Here is a 21785-nt window from a genome sequence, read left to right on the forward strand (position 1 = left end):
CCCAATCAGTATGATAGTAGATTTTTTACATGTATGTTAACAAATTGTGAGATTAGTCTTTAATTTTTTTTGTGCTGCCTTTGTTAAGTTTTTAGATCAGGATTATGCTAGCTTGGAAAAATGAATTGGGAAGATTTCCTTAGTTTTATATACCCTGGGAACAGTTTAATAACAGAGGTATGTGTCTCTTGAAAGTTTAAAGAACTTGCCAAAAAGAATAACAAACAAAAACTTTCCCAAGAAGCTAAATGGATGAGGCACTTTTTTTTTTTAACTTTTTCTTTCTATTTCTTCTAAGATTATTGGGATGTTGGTATTCTCTGACTCTTCTTGAATTACTTTTGGCAATTCATATTTTCCTAGAAAATTGTACCTTTTGTTGAGATTTCTACATTCATTCATGTGGAGTGTGTTTCTTTATGTTTTTAAATATCATCTCTGGTTATAATGTCTCCTCATTCCTTATCTTGATTATCTGTGCTTTTTTCTGAATCTTGATAGATTTGTCTATTTTATTGTTCTTTTCAAATAACAATTATTGGCTGATGTATCGTCATCTGCTTTTCTGTTTCCTAATTCGTTCTTTTCTTTTCTTTTTTTGAATGGAGTCTCACTCTGTCTCCCAGGCTGAAGTGCAGTGGTGCCATCTCAGCTTACTGCAAACTTCATCACTTAGGTTCAAGCGATTCTCCTGCCTCAGCCTCCCGAGTAGCTGGGATTACAGGCATGTGCCACCACACCTGGCTAATTTATATATATATAGATAGATATTTTCAGTAAAGACAGAGTTTCACCATGTTAGCCAGGCTGGTCTTGAACTCCCGACCTCAGCCTTTCAAAGTGCTGAGATTACAGGCGTGAGCCACGGCCTGCCCCTAATTCATTCTTTTCTGTTTTTATTTTGTTGATTCCTTCCTCCTTCTTTCCCTGGGTTCATTTTATTGATTTTTATCTGGCTTCTTGAGTGCTTTGGTGAGGCACTGATCTTTTGAATCTTTGCTCTAGAGATCAAGGTTTTAAAGCATGTGCAACAGCAGCAGAAACTGTTGGGGTTCAGAAATGACCCTGAGAGCAACCCACCGTTGAAGAAAGGATCCACTCCCAGGGGGCAGGGGGGCTGACTGTCAGTCCCAGCCTTGCCTCAGGTCAGCTGAGTAGCCTTGGGCAAGTTCCCTCCCCTCTCATGATCCTCTTACCCATCCCAGGCAGCCAGGTAGGATGTGAGTACTTGTACCAGGCAGCCTCCTACTGGGATAACGCCCCCCATCTTTCAGGAGGCAGATTTGGCAGCACGCCCTTGTGAGGTCCTGGTCTCTACCCCAACATGCACACCCATCAAAACTGTGCAATTGAATTTTCCTCTGCATGATGGAGCCAATCAGCAATGGTGACAGTGTTACAGCTGAGAGACACGTGGACACTCTGGACTCATGGTCAGAAGCACAGTAGCCTGAAAGAACTGGACACTCGCACATGGGAGTGTGGACGCCTTGAGGGCTGAGGCCTTAACCTCCATGTCCCAGCGCCAGAACAGTGTTTGGCACTGGAAGGTGCTTCCTGCATCTTCACTGAGTGAAGAAACAGCTCTAGGCCAAAGGAGGAAAAACTCAGTACTAGGCTAGATATGGGACTATAGGGTTTCAGGCAGATATGCCCCCTGTTCACTACTGGGGGCTGTTGAGGAGAGGAGGAGGGAGGCATTTGAGGTGGTCTTTGAAGGCAGGTGGTGGCAGGCTGTGTGCAGTTGGAGGAAGGGGGACTTTGTACAGAGATCATAGCAGAAGCAACAGCGTGGAGATGGAGAGGTCCCAGGCATTCTTGGGGAGTAGAGAGTAGGGAGAGCTGGCTGGAGTCGGGGCGTGCTGTCACCTGCGTTGCCCAGCCTCCCCAAGCTCTGATTTCCCAGGAAGAGGCCACGGCCCTGACTCTGTTCTTGCTGAGAGGAGCGAGGGTGGCTGGAGATGTGTGTGCATGCGTGTGTGTGTGTGTGTGTGTGTGTGTATGGTGTGTTTGTGAGAGCGCGTGAGTGACAGGGGGGAGCTGGGGGCACATTGCCGTTCAGCGTCCAAACGTGACAAATGTGCAGAAGCGTCCAGGGAGCTGTGGACATGAGCGGCTGGCCGCGGAGATGCTCACCCCGTGATTTGTTGCTTTGATTCCTCAGGCCGTGACTTGGCGAGCACGACCCTCCCCGGGTACCCTCCACACGTCCCCCCAGCTGGACAGGGCAGCTACTCAGCGCCGACGCTGACAGGGATGGTGCCTGGTGAGTTTGCACTGTCGGCGTCTCCACAGCAGGCAGCGGACGGGGTTTCGGTGGGGGGGCATCCCCCCAAACAGCCTGGGTGACCTCTACGCTTCTGAGAAGTGGACCTGAATAAATCAGGCAGAGGTCTGCGCTCTCTGCAGCTGGGCCTGCAATGGGCCCTGGACCAGCCAGCAGCGGCACCAGGGAGGACACCGGGGGTGGGGGGAGGGTCTTTGTCACTCAAACAGGCCTCGTTGGCCACGTACAGAGTCTGAACACAGAGGGTGCAGGGGCTGGCTTCAGGTCACCCAGCCGGTGTGGAGCGAGCCTTCTCCCCAACCTTCCCTCCCTCCCGGCCCCCACCCTCTCTCTCCCACACAATCGTGTGACATGAACAAGCAGAAGGCTCTGAGGTGCTCGCGGTGGCCTTACTCCTTGGGGTTGAGGATAATGTGTTCAGGACAGACGGGATGTTGGATGGTGGGTTTGCCATTTGATTCTAAACTGAATCACCCGGGCCGGTGATGTGTCAGTTTTAAGACATTTGGAGAGGAGGCTGCCATGTCTCCTTACATTGTGGGGTGGTGTGGGGACAAGTGGTGCTGGCTGTCTGGGTGTTAAGGGCATTAGCATAGCAGAAATACCCGAGTATTCTTTCTTGAAAGATGTTTTTAAAAATCAGGAGGAAAGTCAGGCCTCCACTGGATGTTGTTACACATCTTTTATGAGTTAACATTGTCTCCTTTTAAAAATTATTTCTAAAAATTGTTATTTATTTAATTTAATTTTTAATAGACAAATAGTTCAGTGTATCTATAGGGTACAGTGTGGTGTTTTGACAGTGTATGCATTGTGGAATGATCAAATCAGGCAAATTAACATACCCGTCACCTCAAATATTTATCATTTCTTTGTAGTGAGAACCATTAAAAACCTCTCTTTTAGCTGTTGGAAATATGCAATGCATTATTACTGACTATAGTCACCGTGCTGTCTCTTAGGTAGAGTCATTTACAGGGGGCCACACAGCTTGTTTCAGTGCCTGGGGATCTAAGGGCCTTATCTCCTCCTAACACACACTCTTGACTGTCTCTGGGCACTTAAAAAAGCCAGAATAGGCTGGGCACAGTGGCTCATGCCTGTAATCCCAGCACCATGGGAGGCGGAGGTGGACAGATCACTTGAGGCCAGGAGTTTGAGACCTGCCTGGCCAACATGGCGAAGCCCTGTCTCTACTAAACAAACAAACGAACAAACAAACAAAATACAAAAATTAGCCAAGTGTAGTGGCATGCACCTGTAATTCCAGCTACTTGGGAGGCTAAGGCATGAGAATCGCTTGAACCCAGAAAGCAGAGGTTACAATGAGCTGAGATCGTGCCACTGCACTCCAGCCTGGGCAACAGAGCGATATCCTGTCTCAAAAAATAATAATAAAAATAATAATGTAATAAATAAATAAGGGAGCCACCCCTTAGAGGGCCCCACTCCAGCCCTGCTGAAGCCGTGCCCACTCTCCCATGCACTGGGGAGAGCCTGCAGGGCCAAACGGACATGCCCACTTCCTAGTTCATGCTGGCGTCTCACCCAAATAGGCCCAAGCCTCTTTCCCCGGGCCATCTTCCTAAAGCCAGCCCATGTCACTGGTGTGTGCATCCCTGGGCCCGAGGCCTGGCTCTCTGTCGAGAGTGTGGACGGAGCTTGGATGTGAGGGCTGGGTGTCCACACATGCATGTGCAAGGCCCCACGTGGTGATGAGGATCCCGGGGTGGGGAGCTCAGCAGGACGGATCTTAGCCAGGCTGGCTCCCCCTGCAGCCACATCCTGGCACAGAACGCCAAGGAGGCCCAGAATTCTACATTTGATCCTGGCCTTCTGGGTTGTTTGGAAGATGTATTTAACAAGGTAGGAGGACGGAGCATATTTCATTTAACGTTTGCTAGCTTGATTGATGACTTTTAAATACGAGACACATGGGAAACGGCTTCCGTGCGTACTCTTGTCCTGGGCCTTGCCAATGCCAGGGAAGCCTGCCAGGTTCCTGCCTGCAAAACTTTGGTCTGCTGCAAGGATGGACCCGTGGCAGATCACACAGGTGGTGGGACACACACCACACTTCCCCTTGCCCCACCCCACCGGCTCCTCATTCTCCAACCTTTAGTAAGTCTGGGCAGCTTGGGACATGGATCCCACGCCGTGTCCATGGATGGCCCGTCGCGTTTATGTAGTGCCTTATAGAACACGGACTTCCCCTGAGTGCTATGACGCAACAGTCCTGCAAGGGGGCAGGGTTAGGAGAGTAATCCCTGTTTTCCAAAAGGACCAGAGAAGCCCTGGAGAAGCCAGGGAACTTCCGGGGTCTGTGCAGCTTGCAGGAGGAGAACTCGAACCCCGGTCTTTGGCCCCTTCTACCTCCCTCCCAGCACTCCCCACACCCGGGGAGGCGCTTCTTCCTGTGCCCTGGGCTGCCTGGGTGTGCTCTCTGAATCAGTCAACTCCAGCTTATCTGTGATGACAGAGGGGCAGGGACAGCCCCGGAACCTGTTCTGAGAGCATGTCAGTGGTGAAGCTGAGGCCACCCAGCCGGTCCTCTCAGTCCCCCACTGGAAACTCCAAAGAGGCTGAGTTCAGAGAAGCAGCTGAACTTTGCCAAGTTTATCCAAACAGAGCCTGCCCTCTGGCCCCCAGGATTCCTCCAGCCCTAATTACCAGGCTCAAGACACAAATGGCTGCAGGCCTGGCAGAGCCTCCAGTGGGAATGGATGGCAACTCCTTGCCCATTAACAGGGCAGCAGGAATCACAGGCCCGAGCAGGGGCACAGCTTCACCAAGCCTGGCAGCAGCTGGGCAGGGGCGGCCCCAGGGCCCCATGGGACTCTGTCCTTGGGCACAGAGGAGGGTGCACGAGTGTGGAGGGGGGAAACAAGCATTTTGGCAGAGGAGCCTTCTGCCTGGGAGCTAATGACTTCTTCCTTCTCTCTCTCCCTCCATTCTTTCCTTCTGCATCTCTGTCTCCTCTTCCTCCGTCTTTTCCTCTTTCTCCTCTTGCCCCAGCCTGCTTGCTGTCTTTTCTCATGCATCCCTCAGCATTTATTCAGTACCATGCCTGGCGTCAGGGCTGGGATTCCAACTCAGCTACACAGCCCTTAGTTCCTGTTTCTCAATGGCCAAAGAGAGTCAGGTCTTTGGGACTCTTGTTTCCAACAAAATTTCCAAATCTGTTTCCTGGGTGGCCCGTGGACATTGTTTTTGCAGACGCTACCCCTGGCACTGTCCCACAGAACAGAGAGGGCCCACCTTTTGGCAGAGCAGGGGCCCTGGGCTGTCAGGCGTCACCGTGGTTGGCCTCAACTTGCCTTTCTGGCCTCCTCTCCCAGCTTCCCCGACCCTGACTGCTCTCTGGTGCCCAGCACACCTTGGACTCTTACCCATCGGTTCCTTCATCATTCTTGGATAGCTTCCCACCTCGACCTGTCAGAATCCAGTTTCACCCTTCAGGGTTGAACACAAACCTCGCCTGCTCAGAAAAGCCTCCCCAGATGGCCCCCTCTGGGGGAAGATGCCTGTGCCTGGCTCTGCCACATCACGTCACCCAGCGTGTTCAAGGCACAGTCCCCTACGTCACGTCCACCACTCTCACTGGGACCTTATTAGTCTCTGCACCCTTCACGGCCCCTAACACGTATCAAGTTATCTTTGCGAATGTTGGCTAAGGGAGGGAGGAGAGGGAAATTATATGGACCTGTGTGTTAGTTTCCTGTGGCTACTGTAACAAATCTCCCCAAACCTGGTGGCTTAAAACCACAGAACTGTGTTCTCTTATAGTTCTGGAGCACAGGAGTCTGAAGTTAGTATCACTGGGCCAAAATCAAGGTGTCTCCAGGGCTATGCTCTCTCTGGAGGCCCTGGGAAAAGACCTGTTTCCTTCCTCCTCCAGGTTTTGTGGTTCCTGGCATTCCCTGGCTGCAGCTGCATTGCTCCAAGGCAGGAGTTTTCAGTGTTTCCCTGATCCGTCTTCAGGTTGCCTTCTACTCTGTGTGTCGAATGTGCTTCTTCTCTGTTATAGGGATACATATGCATTTAGGTCATACCTGGAGGATCCAGGATGATCTCCCCATCGCAAGATCCTTAATCAATCACATCTGCAAAGACCCCTTTTTTCCTTTCACCGGGAGTCACATTCACAGGTTACATATATGGAGCCTTCCTATATCAGGCTCCAGGGAGTAGGGCATGGATATACCACAACACGCTTGAGAACTTCAACTTAGTGTTTGTTCAGATTCTGATTCATGACCTCTTGGGCTTCTGAATCCTGAAGGCAGTCATTGAATTGTGACGGTGCTGAAGATGATGATGCAATTTTATTGACCCCGAGGGCCTGTTGGCATGTTTGGAGAAACAAGTGAAGCAAGGCTCTGGGACACCTGTGTCTCTTGCTTTTGTCTCTCTGAGGCTGCTACGCTGCAATGATCTGTTTCACTATGAGATCTGTTTCACTCCCTCCTGGCCTCTGGTGGGCTGGTGGTGCAATCTAGAGGGAAACCCAAAATCTTCGGGGTGTTTTTTCCCACTGTCGGCTTTAGAAAACATTTAGCTGCCACTACTTTCACCTCTTTTTTCTTTTCGTTTTTTTAATGAAGGCGTGGTCTCACTCTGGCCGTCGCCCAAGCTGGAGTGCAGTGGTGCAATCTTGGCTCACTGCAGCCTTGACTTCTTGGGCTCAGGTGATCCTCTCACCTCAGCCTCCCGAGTAGCTGGGACTACGGGCACCTGCCACCATGCCACCTAATTTTTGTATTTTTTGTAGAGGCGGGTTTTGCCATATTGTCCAGGCTTGTCTCCAACTCCTGAGCTCAGACAATCCTCCTGCCTCAGCTTCCCAAAGTGTTGGGATTACAGGCATGAGCCACTGCACCCGGCCACCACGTCATTTCTAAGTGAAGGCTTTTATTGTAAATGTGCTGGGAGGACACACAGAGGAAGGCACGCTTGCCTTGGGCTATGCTTCCACAGCCACACTGCAGAGCCTGAAAAGGTGGACGTCATGTTTTTCCTTACTAAATGTCAGCTTGTTAGCTTGGACTCACGTTCAGCTTAATTTCCAATTCCGTCATCAGAGTTGTCTTCCCCTTCTGGCTCCAGGGCATCCCCATGTCTGCAAAACATAGCTTCTGGCCTTCTTTAGGGTTTGCAGATTCAGTAAACTCTGCAGCTCTGTAAACTCTGCATCGCCATTTGCAGAGCAGTTTTGTTGAAGAAAGCAAATATAGCATCTTATATCAGCTTAGAAAGGAAACAGTTTTCAAATTTTATTTCCACCAAGTCCCAGAAAATGCCGAAAGTTTTGCACCAAAGATTTCACAGTGTCTTGATTGGGTGTAACCAGTTGATTCCTGCCTGAAGATATTTTGCAACCTAACATGGTTGCAAATATCATAACATGGTTGCAGATATCGACATGGCATTTGAAACTCTTACAAATTCTGGGCTAGAGGAAAAAGGAAGGGGAGTTCACTACCCTTTGGCTTTGGCAAGTCTGAGAAAAAAAGGTTGCTATCTTTGAGGAACTGGTGGGTGCCCCATCCCGCATGGCCCACCAGAACAATGTGCACAAAGGCACTAGGTGGGGTCCCTGTGGTCCCGGGCACTCTACTTGCCATGGATTGATGAACGTCATTTCTAGATGCCTTTCAATTGAGGCACTCACTAAACTGATGGCTTTTATTTTCTTAAACAAGTAGGAGGTGAGGGTGCAGTGTGGAGTGGGGGCCTGAGGCCAGAGGAGAGGTGGGCCCAGCCGTGTGGGCCAGGAAGGCACAGGGTCCACTGGATGCCACAGGGGGAGTGAGAGGGGCCTGCTCCTTCCCACCTCAGCACCTGCAAGTTCCTCTGCTTAAAGGGCTCAGCCCCCTCTCTGCTCTTTGCCCAGCTTGCCTGGTCCCCTCTCACCTATCTGAGTTTCCCCTCCATAGAGAGGCCTTCCCCAGTGACCAAATATATTTGAGTTTCCTGTTGCTGCTGTGACAAATGACCACAAATGAGTGACTTAAAACCACAGACACTTTTCACCCTCTGATTCTGGAAGTAGGTCTCACTGGGCTGAAGTCAAGGTGTCTGCAGGCTTGTTTCTTCTGGAGGTGCTAGGAGGGAATGATTTGCTTTCTTGTCCTAGCTTGTTGCTGCTGCTGGCATTCCTTGGCTTTTGGCCCCTTCCTTCCTTGTCAAAACTGGTGGTGTTGGGCTGAGTCTTTATCCGGCTGCCCCTCCTTCGTCCCTCTTTCACTTAGAGAGCTCTGTGTTTCCCTTGGACCCACCTGGATATCTAGGATAATCTGCCTATGTTCAGGACAGCTAATTAGTGCATTTCATTTCATCTGCAACCTAATTCCCCTCTGCCATGTAACCTGACACGGTCATGGGTTCTAGGGCTTACGATGTGGATATTTTTGGTGAGGGGGCACAATTCTGCCTGCCACACACCCCCTGAACCAGGGCCCCCATCATTCCTCTCCCAGAGCTTCCTGCTCTTTTCATGTGCAGCACTAAGCCCAGCTGAAGTCATTTAGTGTGTGGTTTACTCGTTCCTCTCTGGCTGCTCTTCAGGTCTGTACGGTACGTAAGAGCTGTACAATAATCAAGGCTGTCTATGTCTGTTTTGTTCACAGTTGTGTCCTTAGTTCCTGGCACCGTGCCTAGCACCTAGTCGCACTCAGGACACAGTAGCTGGAATTAAAATGGAGAACTTTAGGCCAAGCTGCCAAGGAGAGCTTTGCCAGGTTTGCTGTGGCCCTGAGTCTGGGGCTGGGGTGATGCAACCAAGGAGGCTGGGGCTGACCCAGGGCTGGGAGTGGTAGTGCTGTTAGTGTGGCCGCCACATGGGGAAGCAGTGGGAGGCTGGGTGGTTAAGAGCATGGACCTGAGCCAGACTGCCTGGTTCTGAGTCACAGTCCTGCTTCTCACTAGCTGTGTGACTTGGGGCAAGTTACATAACTCCTCAGGGCCCTGGTTTACTCCTCGTGTATAAAATGGGGATACTGATAATAAATGTGAGCATTAAGTGGTGTAATATACATGAAAGCTCTTAGAATTCTGACTGGCACATATGGAGTGGCACAGAAGTGTTCATTATTATTGCTATTATTATTTACACAGGGGCCTGGGCTGGATAGGGCGGTGAACAGAGAAGCCTAGCAGGCATGCTAACGCTCAAATCAAGAGCCCTCCAGCAGAGCTCATACCTCCTGGAGCCTGTGGATCAATGGGAGAGCCAATTAGAGAAGAATCCAGTCAGAAACAAGAGCACTGCCAAGTAGGAGTCAGGCAGTCTCCGAATGCAGTGGGTCTGGAGAAAACAGAGAGGCAGCTGTGGTTGTTGGTGCAACTGAGAAAGGCATTCTGGCAAAGGCGGCCCTGGAGCTGGGCTGGGAACCGTGTGTGCTTGGCTATCTGGAGAGGAGGGTGGGGTCTTTGGGGTAGGGCAGAAGGCTAAGCCTAGTGGCTGGCGTGGGTTCCCAGGGGTGGGAGCCCAGCCCAGGCCAGGCAAGTAAGATTGGCAGGGAGGGGAGCCTGTTGAGTGGAGGCTGATGGCCAGCAAGGTCAGGATCTGAGCTTGGCAACTTTTGGAGGCCAAGCAGACATGCAGATGAGGTCTTCTGCAGACAGGTGCATGAACCCCAGGAGCACGGGGCGAAGGCCAGTCCAGACAGAGATATGCAGATGCCCCAAGAGAAGTGAAGGGTGCTTTGGCAAGAATGTGGCTTCACCATTATTAGCAGGGTGACCACAGAGGAGCTCTGTGACCTCTCGGAGCCTGCCTTGCTGCTGTTTGAAATGATGGTTGTGCAGTTACGGAGACACCGCCTGTGTGAGGTAGGAAGGGTATTGAGTTTCTGGAGTGGGGAGGAGAAGGTTTCTTTTGTGGTCTGGCAACCCACCCCTGATTCTGCGTCTTGCCTGCCCTACAGGCCTGCTCTGTGCAAAGCATGCAGGCTTAGGGGTCGGGGCCGCAGTACCAGGCAGCATCCTGGCCCAGCTCAGCCAGGGACACTCTGTGCCATCTGACATGTCATTTCCACTCTCTGGTTCTGGTTAAGCATGTGAAACGGGGAAAATATATACTGCCCAGTTCCATAGGCATGGCCGGGACCAGTGAACAGGATTCAGAGGGCCACCTTTTTCAGCCTTGTATCAAGAACCTTTCCTATGATTAGTACTGAAGCCATTGGAATGGGCAGACTTGGGAGGGTCCAGCAGACACTGGTGAGAACTTGGCAGTGGGGACTTGAGCATCAGATAGAGAGAGGACCAGTGCTCTCCAGGCACCTCCGTGACCTAAGCATCAGGCTCAGGGAGCGTTTGCTTAGGGAATGAACAGCCTTTGTTCTTAACACTAACTTCCCTCGACCCCTGACTTTCTTTCTAAGCTCTTTGCTGGGGCTCCTGGTAGCTCTCTGGCCTGGGCAAGCCGCCTCTTTGCCAACGTGGCCCTGGCCTCTGGGGTGCACACCTGTTGCTCGTTCCTGACTCTTTGCTGCCCTCTAGTGGCCTCCAGTCTCTCTGCCACAGCAGGAACATAGACTTGACCCTGGGGAATCCTAGACACAGCTAGGATGAAATGCAGGTGGCCATTCACTTGTTCATTCATTCATTCTCCAAACATTTCCTAAGAGACCCTGGGTGCCAATTGTGGGCTAGGGGTGGAGTTGCCGACACAGACCCTGCCCTCAGGGAGCTCACAGTCTAGTTGGAGAGATGGATATAAAAAAATCCTGATGTGCTAATGTTAAGAGCTAAGACCTAGGAATCTATAAAGTCTTGGGGAAATACAGGTGAGGGGGCTACTGAGTCTGCTGAGGCAATGGGGTGGAGTAGGAGAAATCAGGGAAGACTTCTCAGAGGAGGTCATTTGAGCTGGACCTTGAAGAGTGAGTTTGCCAGTCTGCGAAGCTGGCCCTCCAGCTTGTTGGGTAAGGGACCAGTGTGTGAGAAGCCCCAGGGGAACCAGAGAATATGGGCATCAGGGAGGCAGCTGGGAGTGACCAAAGCCTCGTGGGGCTGGTGGGAGATAAGCTGGAAGGGAAGGCTGGATCTAGGGAAGAAGGGTCCCAGTCACAACCACACCTCAGCCCTAGAAACCTCTGGGCATGAGGCTGAGCATCCGGTAGCCTTGCAGAGGGCAGGCCCTGCCCAGGCAGATGTGGATGAGAGTCTGAGAGCCAGGGTTGCCTGTGCCCTCATAGGGTTGGGGGGCAAGGGGTCTAGAGTGATGTGATCTGGACAGTCTATGTGACTAAAGCTCCAGGAACCCTGCACGGAAGTGATGCTGGGAGTGAGGAGAAACTGATACCCACATGTAGGCTTTCTCAGCTCTTGCCTGCATTTGGGAAGAAAAGAATTACAAAAGCCTCAGAGCTGGAAAGGACTCTGGGGACATGAAGGTCCTACTTGAATTTAGGAGACCTAGGTTCTGATTCTAGCTGCCAGATACTCAAAGCATGACCTTGGGACATGACCTTGGGACTCCCTGTTCTCTCTTAAAGCAGAAGGCAGGGCCTGGGGAGGCTGGGCTGAATGCACCCCAGGGGGCTTTCTGCTCCTGCCATTCAAGGTTTCTAAGTCAGTGATGTTTATTCCTGTTAATATCAGCTCCTGACTGAACTGGAAGGCTCCCTAAGCCCTGCCACCTTGTTCTAAGCAAGCAGCAAGTGCTTCCAAGTCCCCTTCAGATCTGGGGCTGTGAATAATAAGACAGTGGCTCTGGGCTGTCATGTGTAATCTGGTAATCACTTCCAAGGGCTGGACTGAAGGAGAAGAGCCTGAGGACTTGATAACCTTATACACTGCTCCCATGTCTTGATCGGGAAGGCCCAGAAACTGCTGGGGCAGGCCAGGGCTGGCTTTCGGGGCTTGTGCACCTGGGAGGAGGGCTCAGAGACTGGAATCTGCAGTCTTAGGGTGAGAGAGAGGTAGTAAAGATCACCATCATTTGTTCCATCTTTGAAAGCAAAGTGTCCTTTTTGGGAGCATGGAGATGGGGAGAGAGAATATCCTAGGCTCGCAGGTGCTGGGAAACGTTCTTATTCCCCACGACCCCTTTGCAAGGACAGCTGAGAAGCAGAGTCTCAGCTGGGAGAGTGCTCTGTCCAAAGCTGGTGCTCACTGGCCCACCTGGGAAGTGGGCAGTGCTGGGGGAGCTCAGAGCCAGGGGCTGAGGACAGCTTTGGTGCTGCTCTGGGCTGAATCTACTTGTTAGATTTCCCCCGTTTCCAGCTCCTTCTGATGGTGGTTGGCAGGACCCAGATCCAACTGCACCGACCTGGTCATGAGTATGTGAGAACATGTGTTTGGGATCCTGACTTACAATTTCTTCCTGATGTCCTTCTACTAATAATAGTGTTTCTTAAAAACAAACAACAAACAGAACGACTGGACTGTGATGGTTTTTTAGGAGATGAAGGGGAATGCTATCAGAATTTGCTTTAGAAGAAACTGAAGCGTTTGTGGAAGGGCTAAGCATTGGGTGGCTGATGCAGGGTCAGAGTGGGCCTGGAGGGCTTAAAGGTTCTCCCAGCCCTGAGAGGTTAGAAGTCCCCCATTAGTGCAGAGAGGAGCCTGGAGGTACACAGCCCAAAGTGAGGGCATCCTGAGGACAGTGGCCTTGCTGAACCTTAGGCCTTCTTATCCTAATTCCTGATGACCAAGTCAGATTCTGACCAGAGACAGAGTGGACACGAATCCAGGAGATAAACACCAAGGACTGGACAAGGACTGCAGCGTGGGAATGCACAGGGCCGATGGAGTGGCAGCAGGAGCCATCCTCAGGCCCTGCCACACAGCAGGTGGCAGAGCAGCCAGACGCCGGGCCTGGGGTTTAAGCCACACTGCTACAGGCACCTCCCAGTAGCGCTGCTTGCCAAAAGGCCTGCCAAGAGGGCAGGTGGCAACTCCCTCTCTTTTGTGATTGAGACTTGGTTGGAGGCAAACAGGGAGAAAGCACTTTGGGCCTGGCTTACCTGGAGGTAGGATGGGAAGGAGAGGCTGAAGTCCTAGGAGGAGCCTGGGCCAGGCAGCCCCTGCCGTGAGGGCACCCTATGCAGGGTGTCCAGGGTTCAGACCAGCCCCTTCATCCACTGGAAAGCAGCAATCTGCCCCTTTGAAGCTTGGGGCCCAACGCATTCCTTCCCTTTTCTTTTACTTTTTAACACATTATTTATGAGTGCGTCTCCACCTCTACCAGACTTGAGCTCCTGGAAGACGAGGTTGATGTCCCAGCTAAGACTTCCCACAGGACCCTAAATGAAAGGGCCCTGGAGAGGCCCTGCGCTAAAGTCCCAGGAGCTTTTTAGGACTCTACAACTCTCTGAGGCCCAAACAAAGCTTCTTTTACCTCTAAAATTAAAATAGGAAACTAGAAAACTGACATCAATAAATGTTATATTAAATGTTTACAAATTGTAACATTATTGTTAACTTCATTAACTGTTAAATTTAGGGCTTACAAAAATTTCATTACATTTAAAAACCATTTTTAGATTAGATTTTGTTCCTTTAAAAGAATTTCTAAGTTTGTGCCTCAATTGCTGAGAATTCATAGCTAATCATCAATTAGATTACTTGTGGCCAAATAATTTCAAAAGTAAAATTATAAAAATAAGCTTTTTGTGTTTTTAGAGTGAAAAGTATCATTATTCTAGTGCATTTAATGCATGATGTGCTGTGGGGTAGAATAGAGAGGGGCCTCCGTGTCCTAGAAGAAGGGGCTTGAGAGAGAGCCTGTTGAAATGTTTTGAACATAGTAAATAATTGTAGGACCTTGAGCTGATCAGGTCGCAGTGCCATCAATTCATCCATCCATCCATCCATCCATCCATCCATCCATTCATCCATCCATCCATTTATCATCCATTCATCCATCCATCCATTTATCCATCCATCCATCCATCCATCCATCCATCCATCCATCCATCCATCCATTTATCCATCCATCCATCCATTCATCCATCCATCCATCCATCCATTTATCCATCCATCCATCCATCCATTTATCCATCCATCCATCCATCCATTTATCCATCCATCCATCCATCCATTTATCCATCCATCCATCCATCCATCCATCCATCCATTTCATCCATCCATCCATCCATCCATCCATCCATCCATCCATTTATCCATCCATCCATCCATCCATTTATCCATCCATCCATCCATCCATTTATCCATCCATCCATCCATCCATCCATCCATTTATCCATCCATCCATCCATCCATTTATCCATCCATCCATCCATCCATTTATCCATCCATCCATCCATCCATTTATCCATCCATCCATCCATCCATCCATCCATTTATCCATCCATCTATCCATCCATTTATCCATCCATCCATCCATTTATCCATCCATCCAGCCATTTATCCATCCATCCATCCGTCCATTCATCCATCCATCCATTCATCCATCCATCCATCCATCCATCCATCCATCCATCCATTTATCCATCCATCCAGCCATCCATTTATCCATCCATCCATCCATCCATCCATCCATTTATCCATCCATCCATTCATCCATCCATTCATCCATCCATCCATCCATCCATCCATCCATCCATTTATCCATCCATCCAGCCATCCATTTATCCATCCATCCATCCATCCATTTATCCATCCATCCATCCATCCATCCATTTATCCATCCATCCATTTATCCATCCATCCATCCATTTATCCATCCATCCATCCATCCATCCATCCATTTATCCATCCATCCATCCTTCAATCCATTTATCCATCCATCCATCCATCCATTTATCCATCCATCCATCCATCCATCCATCCATCCATCCATCCATGCACTATCGCTTCCTTCCTTTCCTTCTCCCTTCCAACATTTATTGAGCATCTACATGTCCCAGGCATTAGCTAAGGATACAAGATCAAAAGCCATGACCCTTGTCAAGCACATCTGTGAGGGGCTATGGGGGCCAGTTGTGGTAACAGGCAAGCCCAGGGACTCTGGGAACACAGAGAAGGGGGATCAAGCCTAGATTGGGGATATCAGACACAGAGGGGCTTGGAATCTCTGTACAGTAGGGCTGGGTGGGAGGCATGTCTGAAGGTGCTTTTGCAGAGAGTTTTGCTAAGATTGAGAAAACACATCAAAGAATAGGGGCACAGCTAAAGCTTTCCAAGTCATCCACGGTGCTGCCCTTAGGGCAGGGGAGGAATCTAGGAAGAGACAATTTTCAGGTTTATTGTTGAGAGAGAAACATATGTTAGCCAGTGGGAGGTGGAGTGAGGAGGGAGAAGATGAGTGTTTCAGGCAGGGCAGTAACAATGAAGACAAAGGTTCTGAGATGTGCTTTGCTCCTGTACTTACTGCAGTCTTCCCCAAACCCAGCTTTAATCTACTGGGGCTGTCAGAGTTTGACTCCCTTTGGCTTGCTGGGATCTGCAGCCCCTGTCTCCAAGACCCTGACAGCTGTCAGTCTTCATCTGGACCAACCGCTGCCTCCAACCCTGAGGGTCACTCCACCTGGGATACTGCTATCCAGAGAACTTCTGGCGGTGTCCGAAGCCCTCGGGGCAGTGAGAGCCAGTGGAGCTTGGCTTCTGCCTTCCAAAAGGAGAGTGTTCTCAAATGAGGCCAAACCACCCATGCCCTTAAGCTCATTCTACCAACAAGCCCCATGCTTCCCCACCCCCAACCTGCATGGTGCTTTAGAGTTATCAAGGGACACACAGCTGTTAGCCCCAGTTGCCATTTGAAAGCATGTTGTGAGGTTGGAGTGTGCATATCCATCTTGGAGGCAGGCTGACTGGGTTCGGGGAGGTGGTGTTGCAATGCCAGCGGGACACAGCCAGTCAGGGAGCAGCTGGGCTTGGGGCCTGGAACTTAGGGTCTCTTCAGCCCCCAGTGTCCATGGAGACTGAGAGGAAATGGGGACTATCTATGGGTTCTGGGGCCAGGGAAGGTGCCCCCTCAGGGACATGGGTGGCCTTCCTAACTCGAGTTCTTTTATGGCCCAGGAGGAGCTCTTCCTGCTGGGACGCTAGGGAGCTCACACTTGGAATTCTGGTATATTCCTTTCTCCCTCCCCATCCTCACCTGTCTGTGTTTGGCACATGCTCCTAGACCCAGATTAAAGGCTCTCTCTTACAGGAAGCCCCCCCACCGCAGTCCCTCATCTCCCCACTCTGTGCACCCCCAGGGCACTGCCCATGGTCTGCCATAGGGACCATGTGCGCCCATCTCCTGGCTGCTTCGGAGGTCAGGGCTGCCTGGAATTCCTCTCAGATCCTGGCCCTGCCTGCAGTAGGTACTGCCTGAAGTAGGTGCTCAGCAGCTGTGGGTGGGATTTATCTGAATACAGCACATGCCCCTCCCCATCTTGCCGGGTCCAGAGTCCAGGGCAAGTTAGGGTCCGACTGTAATTAAACAGGGCTTGAGCGCCACTGAAATGCCCCCAGTCCGTCTTCCAATATTTGCTCTGGCTTCTCGCAGGAAGATGCTGAGACAATGGCCCTTGTTACCCTCTGTTTGAGTTATTTATTTTTTTCACTTTTCCCTCCTTCCCCTCTCGGGGGACTCGCCTCTCGCCCTCATCCCTCATGTTTTCCCTTTCACTTGACTGTCACTCTCATTGTCCTCCCGGGGCCGGGAACGCGGGGTGACAGGCAAGGGGAGCCCAACCGGGCTGGGAGGCTGGAAATATAGTCATTAATGGGACCCGCGAAGCCCAGATGTCCTCCCTGAATGCGGGTAATTTGTTTTTAATGAAAAACCATGCGGTGACCCTGAACAAATGAATTTTCTTTATAAGAAGTCTATGTGCAACGGGCACAAATAAAGGGCCCGAAACAGGGAGACTTAAATCCAGGGCTGAAAGAAAGAGAGAAAGGAAGAGGGAAGGAGTGGAAAAGAGAAAGAGAGATAAAAGAGGGAGGAAGGAAAAATGTGAAATGACAACTGTGTTACCATACCCTTCGCCTGAAGAGCAATCCCAGGCCAAAAATGTCTTGGGCATTGTCCTGCCAGGGCAGGGTTTCTGACCGCTGTGGCCATCGTGGGGTCTTGTTCACAATGACGCTAAGAAGACGAACCCCCACCCGGACAGAGCTTTGCTATTCATGAGTCCCTTTCATGTGTAATTGCAGTGGAGCCTCACGGTAGCCCCTTTTACAGAGGTGAAAACTGAGGCTTAAATGGTTTGCTAGCAAGTGATTCAGTCTAGATGACAAGGGAAGGATTTTGCCAATTTGGAGTGTGACTCTTAGAAACACTGTGTTACAGCCCAGAAATTGCTTTCATGGTGTGATGCAAAAGAAGGGTGTGGCACGAGCAGGTCTTAGCGGGGACACCAGGTGTATACCAAGGAGTCTTGGGTTGAAGCAGTTTCCCATAGACCCTAGAACTTTGCCCTGGAGCTTTGTGAATGAATAGCTTTTCCATGGGCACTGCGGGTGTGGGGTTCCTGGGTAGAGAAGAACTCCCCAGGAACGAGCCAGACACATTTGGAAAAACAAATGCAAAGAAATTGGAATCTAGCCTTGGGAAGCAGGAGACCAGCCAAGGCCCCACCACCACCCCATTCAGGACCTTTTGAGGGCTGGAGAGCCGGCCACTGGGGGCAGCAGCAAAGACATTGATTCCACAGAGGCCCTAGGCTTTGGAGAAATCTGCTCTGCAGGAGAGGCTCTGAAGGCTGTTAGCCCTGTGTAGATTGGGCTGTGCCTGCGTGGAGCGTGTTCTAACCCCACCTCAGAGAGGACTGGAGAGGCCGTTGTGTGTTCTGTAGCTGCTTTTCTGTCCATCACTGATGAACAGGGCTGGACTCAAGCTTAGAAATCAACCCAGGGCTGTGCAGATGAGGACACGGAAAGGGCTTGTTCAAAGTCATACGGCAAGTCACAGGGAGAGCCAGGTGGCCCTCTTTGTGCCCTACTGTCCCCACCCCCCTCAGTTCCTCACCGAAGCAATAAAAAAGAAGCAATTTTGTCTCCTATCCTTGTGCAGAACTGATATAAAAAGGATGGTTCCTGGATGCTCTGGCTTCACAGCAACCCAAATCAAGACCCCCACCTTCACCCCAACTTTTGTTGTGCTCTTCCTGAACCCAGATCCTCTCCCAGGCCCTGGGACCTGGCCAGCCACAAAAACATCTTCTCTCAGGGTCTCAGGCTTCTGTGCCTCATTGGATCCAGGCAACGGTGGGCTCCCCAGGCCTGGCCGAGGTTGGCCGGAGACCTGCAGGCATGCCGGGGCCGCAGCTCCCCCACCCAGAGTCAGGTAGCCAGACACAAAGAAATGATTGTTTTCTGTTCCTGGGTTCAGTTTCCCTCTGGAAGCTAGGACCCAGTTAGAAAATCAGACAGATAGAAAAATCTGACCACAACCCCGACTGAGGTTCTGAAGTCTTGGCTTCCATTTAGGCCTCTGCCTCGAACACTCCCTGGTGAGGCCCGGCCTGCCCGCGCTTCTTCAGCCACCAGGAGCTGGTTTCCTCCGTAATTGATGATTTATTCCCCACTGACTTCCGAAATGGATTTGAGGCAGCTTCCTGACCTTTCAATAACATCAGCCCCAACCTGAAATCCCTGTCATAACACAGGAGGACTGCCAGTGTTTCCCGGTGGGGGCAGGAGTGGACGCAGGCCCACCCCATCTGCCCAAGGATGGGCAGACTTGCTTTTCACAGCGTGACACCACTGAGCCGTCCTTCGTGCCCAGCCCTGCTCCTGCAGCAACCCACGCGTCACTGCTAGGAGCTGGGAGCTCACTTTTTTGGAAACAGCTCCTGTCTGCATGCATTCCAGAGCAGGCTTCCAAAAACATACTTTTAATCAAAAGACTACCAGAAAAACTGGGACAAATTGTGATTTTGACAGTGGACAATTATAAATACTGGGAGGGGTTACTAGTTGGCAAATAAACTCCGCTGCTGAAGTCTTGGGTTAATTATACCACCAGTGAGCTGGCCGTGTGGGGTCTCCTGATTGTCTTCATTTGCGGGATATGTTCTGGTCTTCCTCCATTTCTTCCTTCTCTCCCTCTCTCCCCAGCCTCTCCCCCTGCCTTCCCTCCTCTCTTCCCTTCCTCCCTCCTTCCTTGACTCACTTATTCATTCATCAGACAATCCCTGAGTCCCTCCTGGGTGCTGGGCCTAGTTCAAAGAATGGGCACAGAAATGACTGAATTTCTCAAGACCTAGGAGAATCGCCCATGCTACCTGCTCAGATGGAAAGAAACCAGTTTGCATGTGGAGGTTCTGCAGGATTGCTAGGCCCAGGGGCTAGGCAGAGACTACTGGGGGACAAGAGGGCAAGGTGTGGGGAGCTCAGAAGCTGAGGGTTGCTGACCCGATGGATGCTCTGGCCGGGCTCACCCTTGGCCTTCCTGGGAGAACTGAGGGAAGCACCTGGAAATCTTGGTCTTTGAAGTGGGTGCCTGGCCCGTGTGTGCAAATAGGGGGCTCTGTATTTAGGAGTGGGGAGGAGCAGGGAGCTGCCCTGAATGGCTGCCTGCTTTGGAAATTTCTATGCATTTGTAATAACAAAATTACCATAATTTGCTCGTTAACGCAGCTAGATCAGTCAAGCATTGTTCCGTCGCGGGCGGGGAGGCCGCGGTGCCTCTCTCTGCACACTCTCCACACCCCAGCCCGCCTGCCAGCCCGTTAGAGCGCTGGAAATTAGCATGCAAATGGTCCTAATTCGGTGGGCGAGCTGTCAGGCAGCGCCTCTCCGGCCTCGTCTCTGTGAAGGCCCTGACAGCCCGGCTCCGGCGCCGGCCCACCCTCCTCACTCCAGCCAGGAGGGGCTCCGAGGGGCACCTCCAGACTGACAGCTTGGCGGCCTCCCTCCCTCCGTCAGCGCCATCAGGCCTGGCGGCAGGCTCCCAGGGGAGCAGGCAGGGCCTGCCACCATGCCGGCCGGGCCGGAGGAGGCAGGCAGGCAGGTGGGCTGAGGGGGGAGGCTGGCCCACGCTCAGGCCCACCAGCCTTAGCTGGCCTCTGCCGATGGGGGTAGGTGAGGGTGGAGTTGGGGTCTCCTGACTCAGGGTCCGGCTGGAGCACGGGGACCCTCACAGCTGGTGGGTTCTGAGAGTGGCCCCATGAGGACTCTGGGCAACCTTCTCCCACCTGCACATCCACAGGGATCAAGTTCAAGTCCTGCCCTGCTCCCCGCTCTTTGTCTTCCAGTCCTGACTTAACACATTGCTCCTCGCCCTCCCCCATACCTGGACCATCTCTGTCCAGGTCCACTCCTGGAACTCCTCAGGCTCTAGTGGAGAATTAGGGAGGCTGAGAAGCTGCATGGACCAGGACTTGGCACCCTTGGCCATAGTCCTGCCTGTCGGTTTACCAGCCTTAGAGGGAAGTCACCTTTCTATCTCTATACCTCAGCCTGCATTTTTATGGTCTTTTCCCCAGGGCTCCTGTGAGGAAAAGGGCTTGCTTTATAGCAGTAACTGACACCTACTAAGCACTTTTATTGGGGGGCGGGGGCAGAGTCTCACTCTGATGCCCAGGCTGGAATGTAGTGGCGCAATCTCGGCTCGCTGCAACCTCTGCCTCGTGGGTTCAAGCAATTCTTCTGCCTCAGCCTCCCGAGTAGCTGGGACTACAGGTGCATGCCACCATGCCTGGCTAATTTTTGTATTTTTAGTAGAGACAGGGTTTCGCCATGTTGGCCAGACTGATCTTGAACTCCTGACCTCCTGATCTGCCTGCCTTGGCCTCCCAAAGTACTGGGATTGGAGGCGTGTGAGCCACTGCGCCCGGCCCCTACTGCGAACTTTTATATGCCAGTCCTGCACTAATTGCCTTTCATTCCCCGACCTGCCTGTGTTTCGCAATGCTCCCATTAGGCTGCTGTTGATGTTATCCCATTTCACAGAGTAGGAAGCAGAGGCATCGGCTTGCACAGAGTAACTTGCCCAAGTGATAGTACCAGGATAGAGCTGAGTAGGCTCATTGGTTCTAGAGCCCTTTTAACAAGAGAAAACGCAGGGGCCTGAGAGCTGGAGCCTGCCTCTGCCTGGCAATGTGCCCTAGAGCACGTTCCTGAACTGTGCTGGGCCTCAGCTTCTGCATCGGTGAAAGGCATGATGACATCACCTGACAGATGATTTGTGCCTCTCATAGTACCTGGCACATCATTGACACTAAATAAATGTAAGTTGAGGCCGGGCACAGTGGCTCACACCTGTAATCCCAGCACTTGGGGAGGCCAAGGCAGGAGGCTTGTGTGAGACCAGGAGTTTGAGGCTGCAGTGAGCTATGCTGGTGCCACTGTACTCCAGCCTGGGTGACAGAGTGAGACCCTGTCTCTAAAAAATAAAAGAATAAAATAAATACAGATTGAAAAAAAAGAACCCAGGTGGGCCCAGGTGGGCCTGTCTTTGAAGATCCATTGTGCTTATCCTTACGTTTTTCTCCTGATCTATGACAGCAGTGTGAAGCAGCTACCGCAGGAGGGAGAGGTCATGCAGTAGGGTTTGTCTTAAAGTTTCCCCTGGGCTGTCCCCCAG

The 21785-nt window shown here is 51.4% G+C and overlaps 1 protein-coding gene across 9 annotated transcripts in view; it reads left to right on the forward strand.

Annotated features, from left to right (window-relative positions):
• The window catches only part of PAX5 (paired box 5), a 191422-nt gene that overhangs the window by 145168 nt on the left and 24469 nt on the right, over positions 1–21785 (forward strand). For 4 of the 9 annotated variants that reach the window (XM_003263323.4, XM_012509210.2, XM_012509212.2 and 1 more), the window contains one exon: positions 2165–2266. The exons of the other annotated variants lie outside the window; for them this stretch is intronic. In XM_003263323.4, the coding sequence (XP_003263371.1) occupies positions 2165–2266 (102 nt within the window). The remainder of the gene's footprint in view (positions 1–2164; positions 2267–21785) is intronic. 9 annotated transcript variants of the gene reach the window in all.

This window comes from Nomascus leucogenys, chromosome 8 (assembly GCF_006542625.1).
Source record: "Nomascus leucogenys isolate Asia chromosome 8, Asia_NLE_v1, whole genome shotgun sequence".
NCBI classification, from domain to species: Eukaryota; Metazoa; Chordata; class Mammalia; order Primates; family Hylobatidae; genus Nomascus; species Nomascus leucogenys.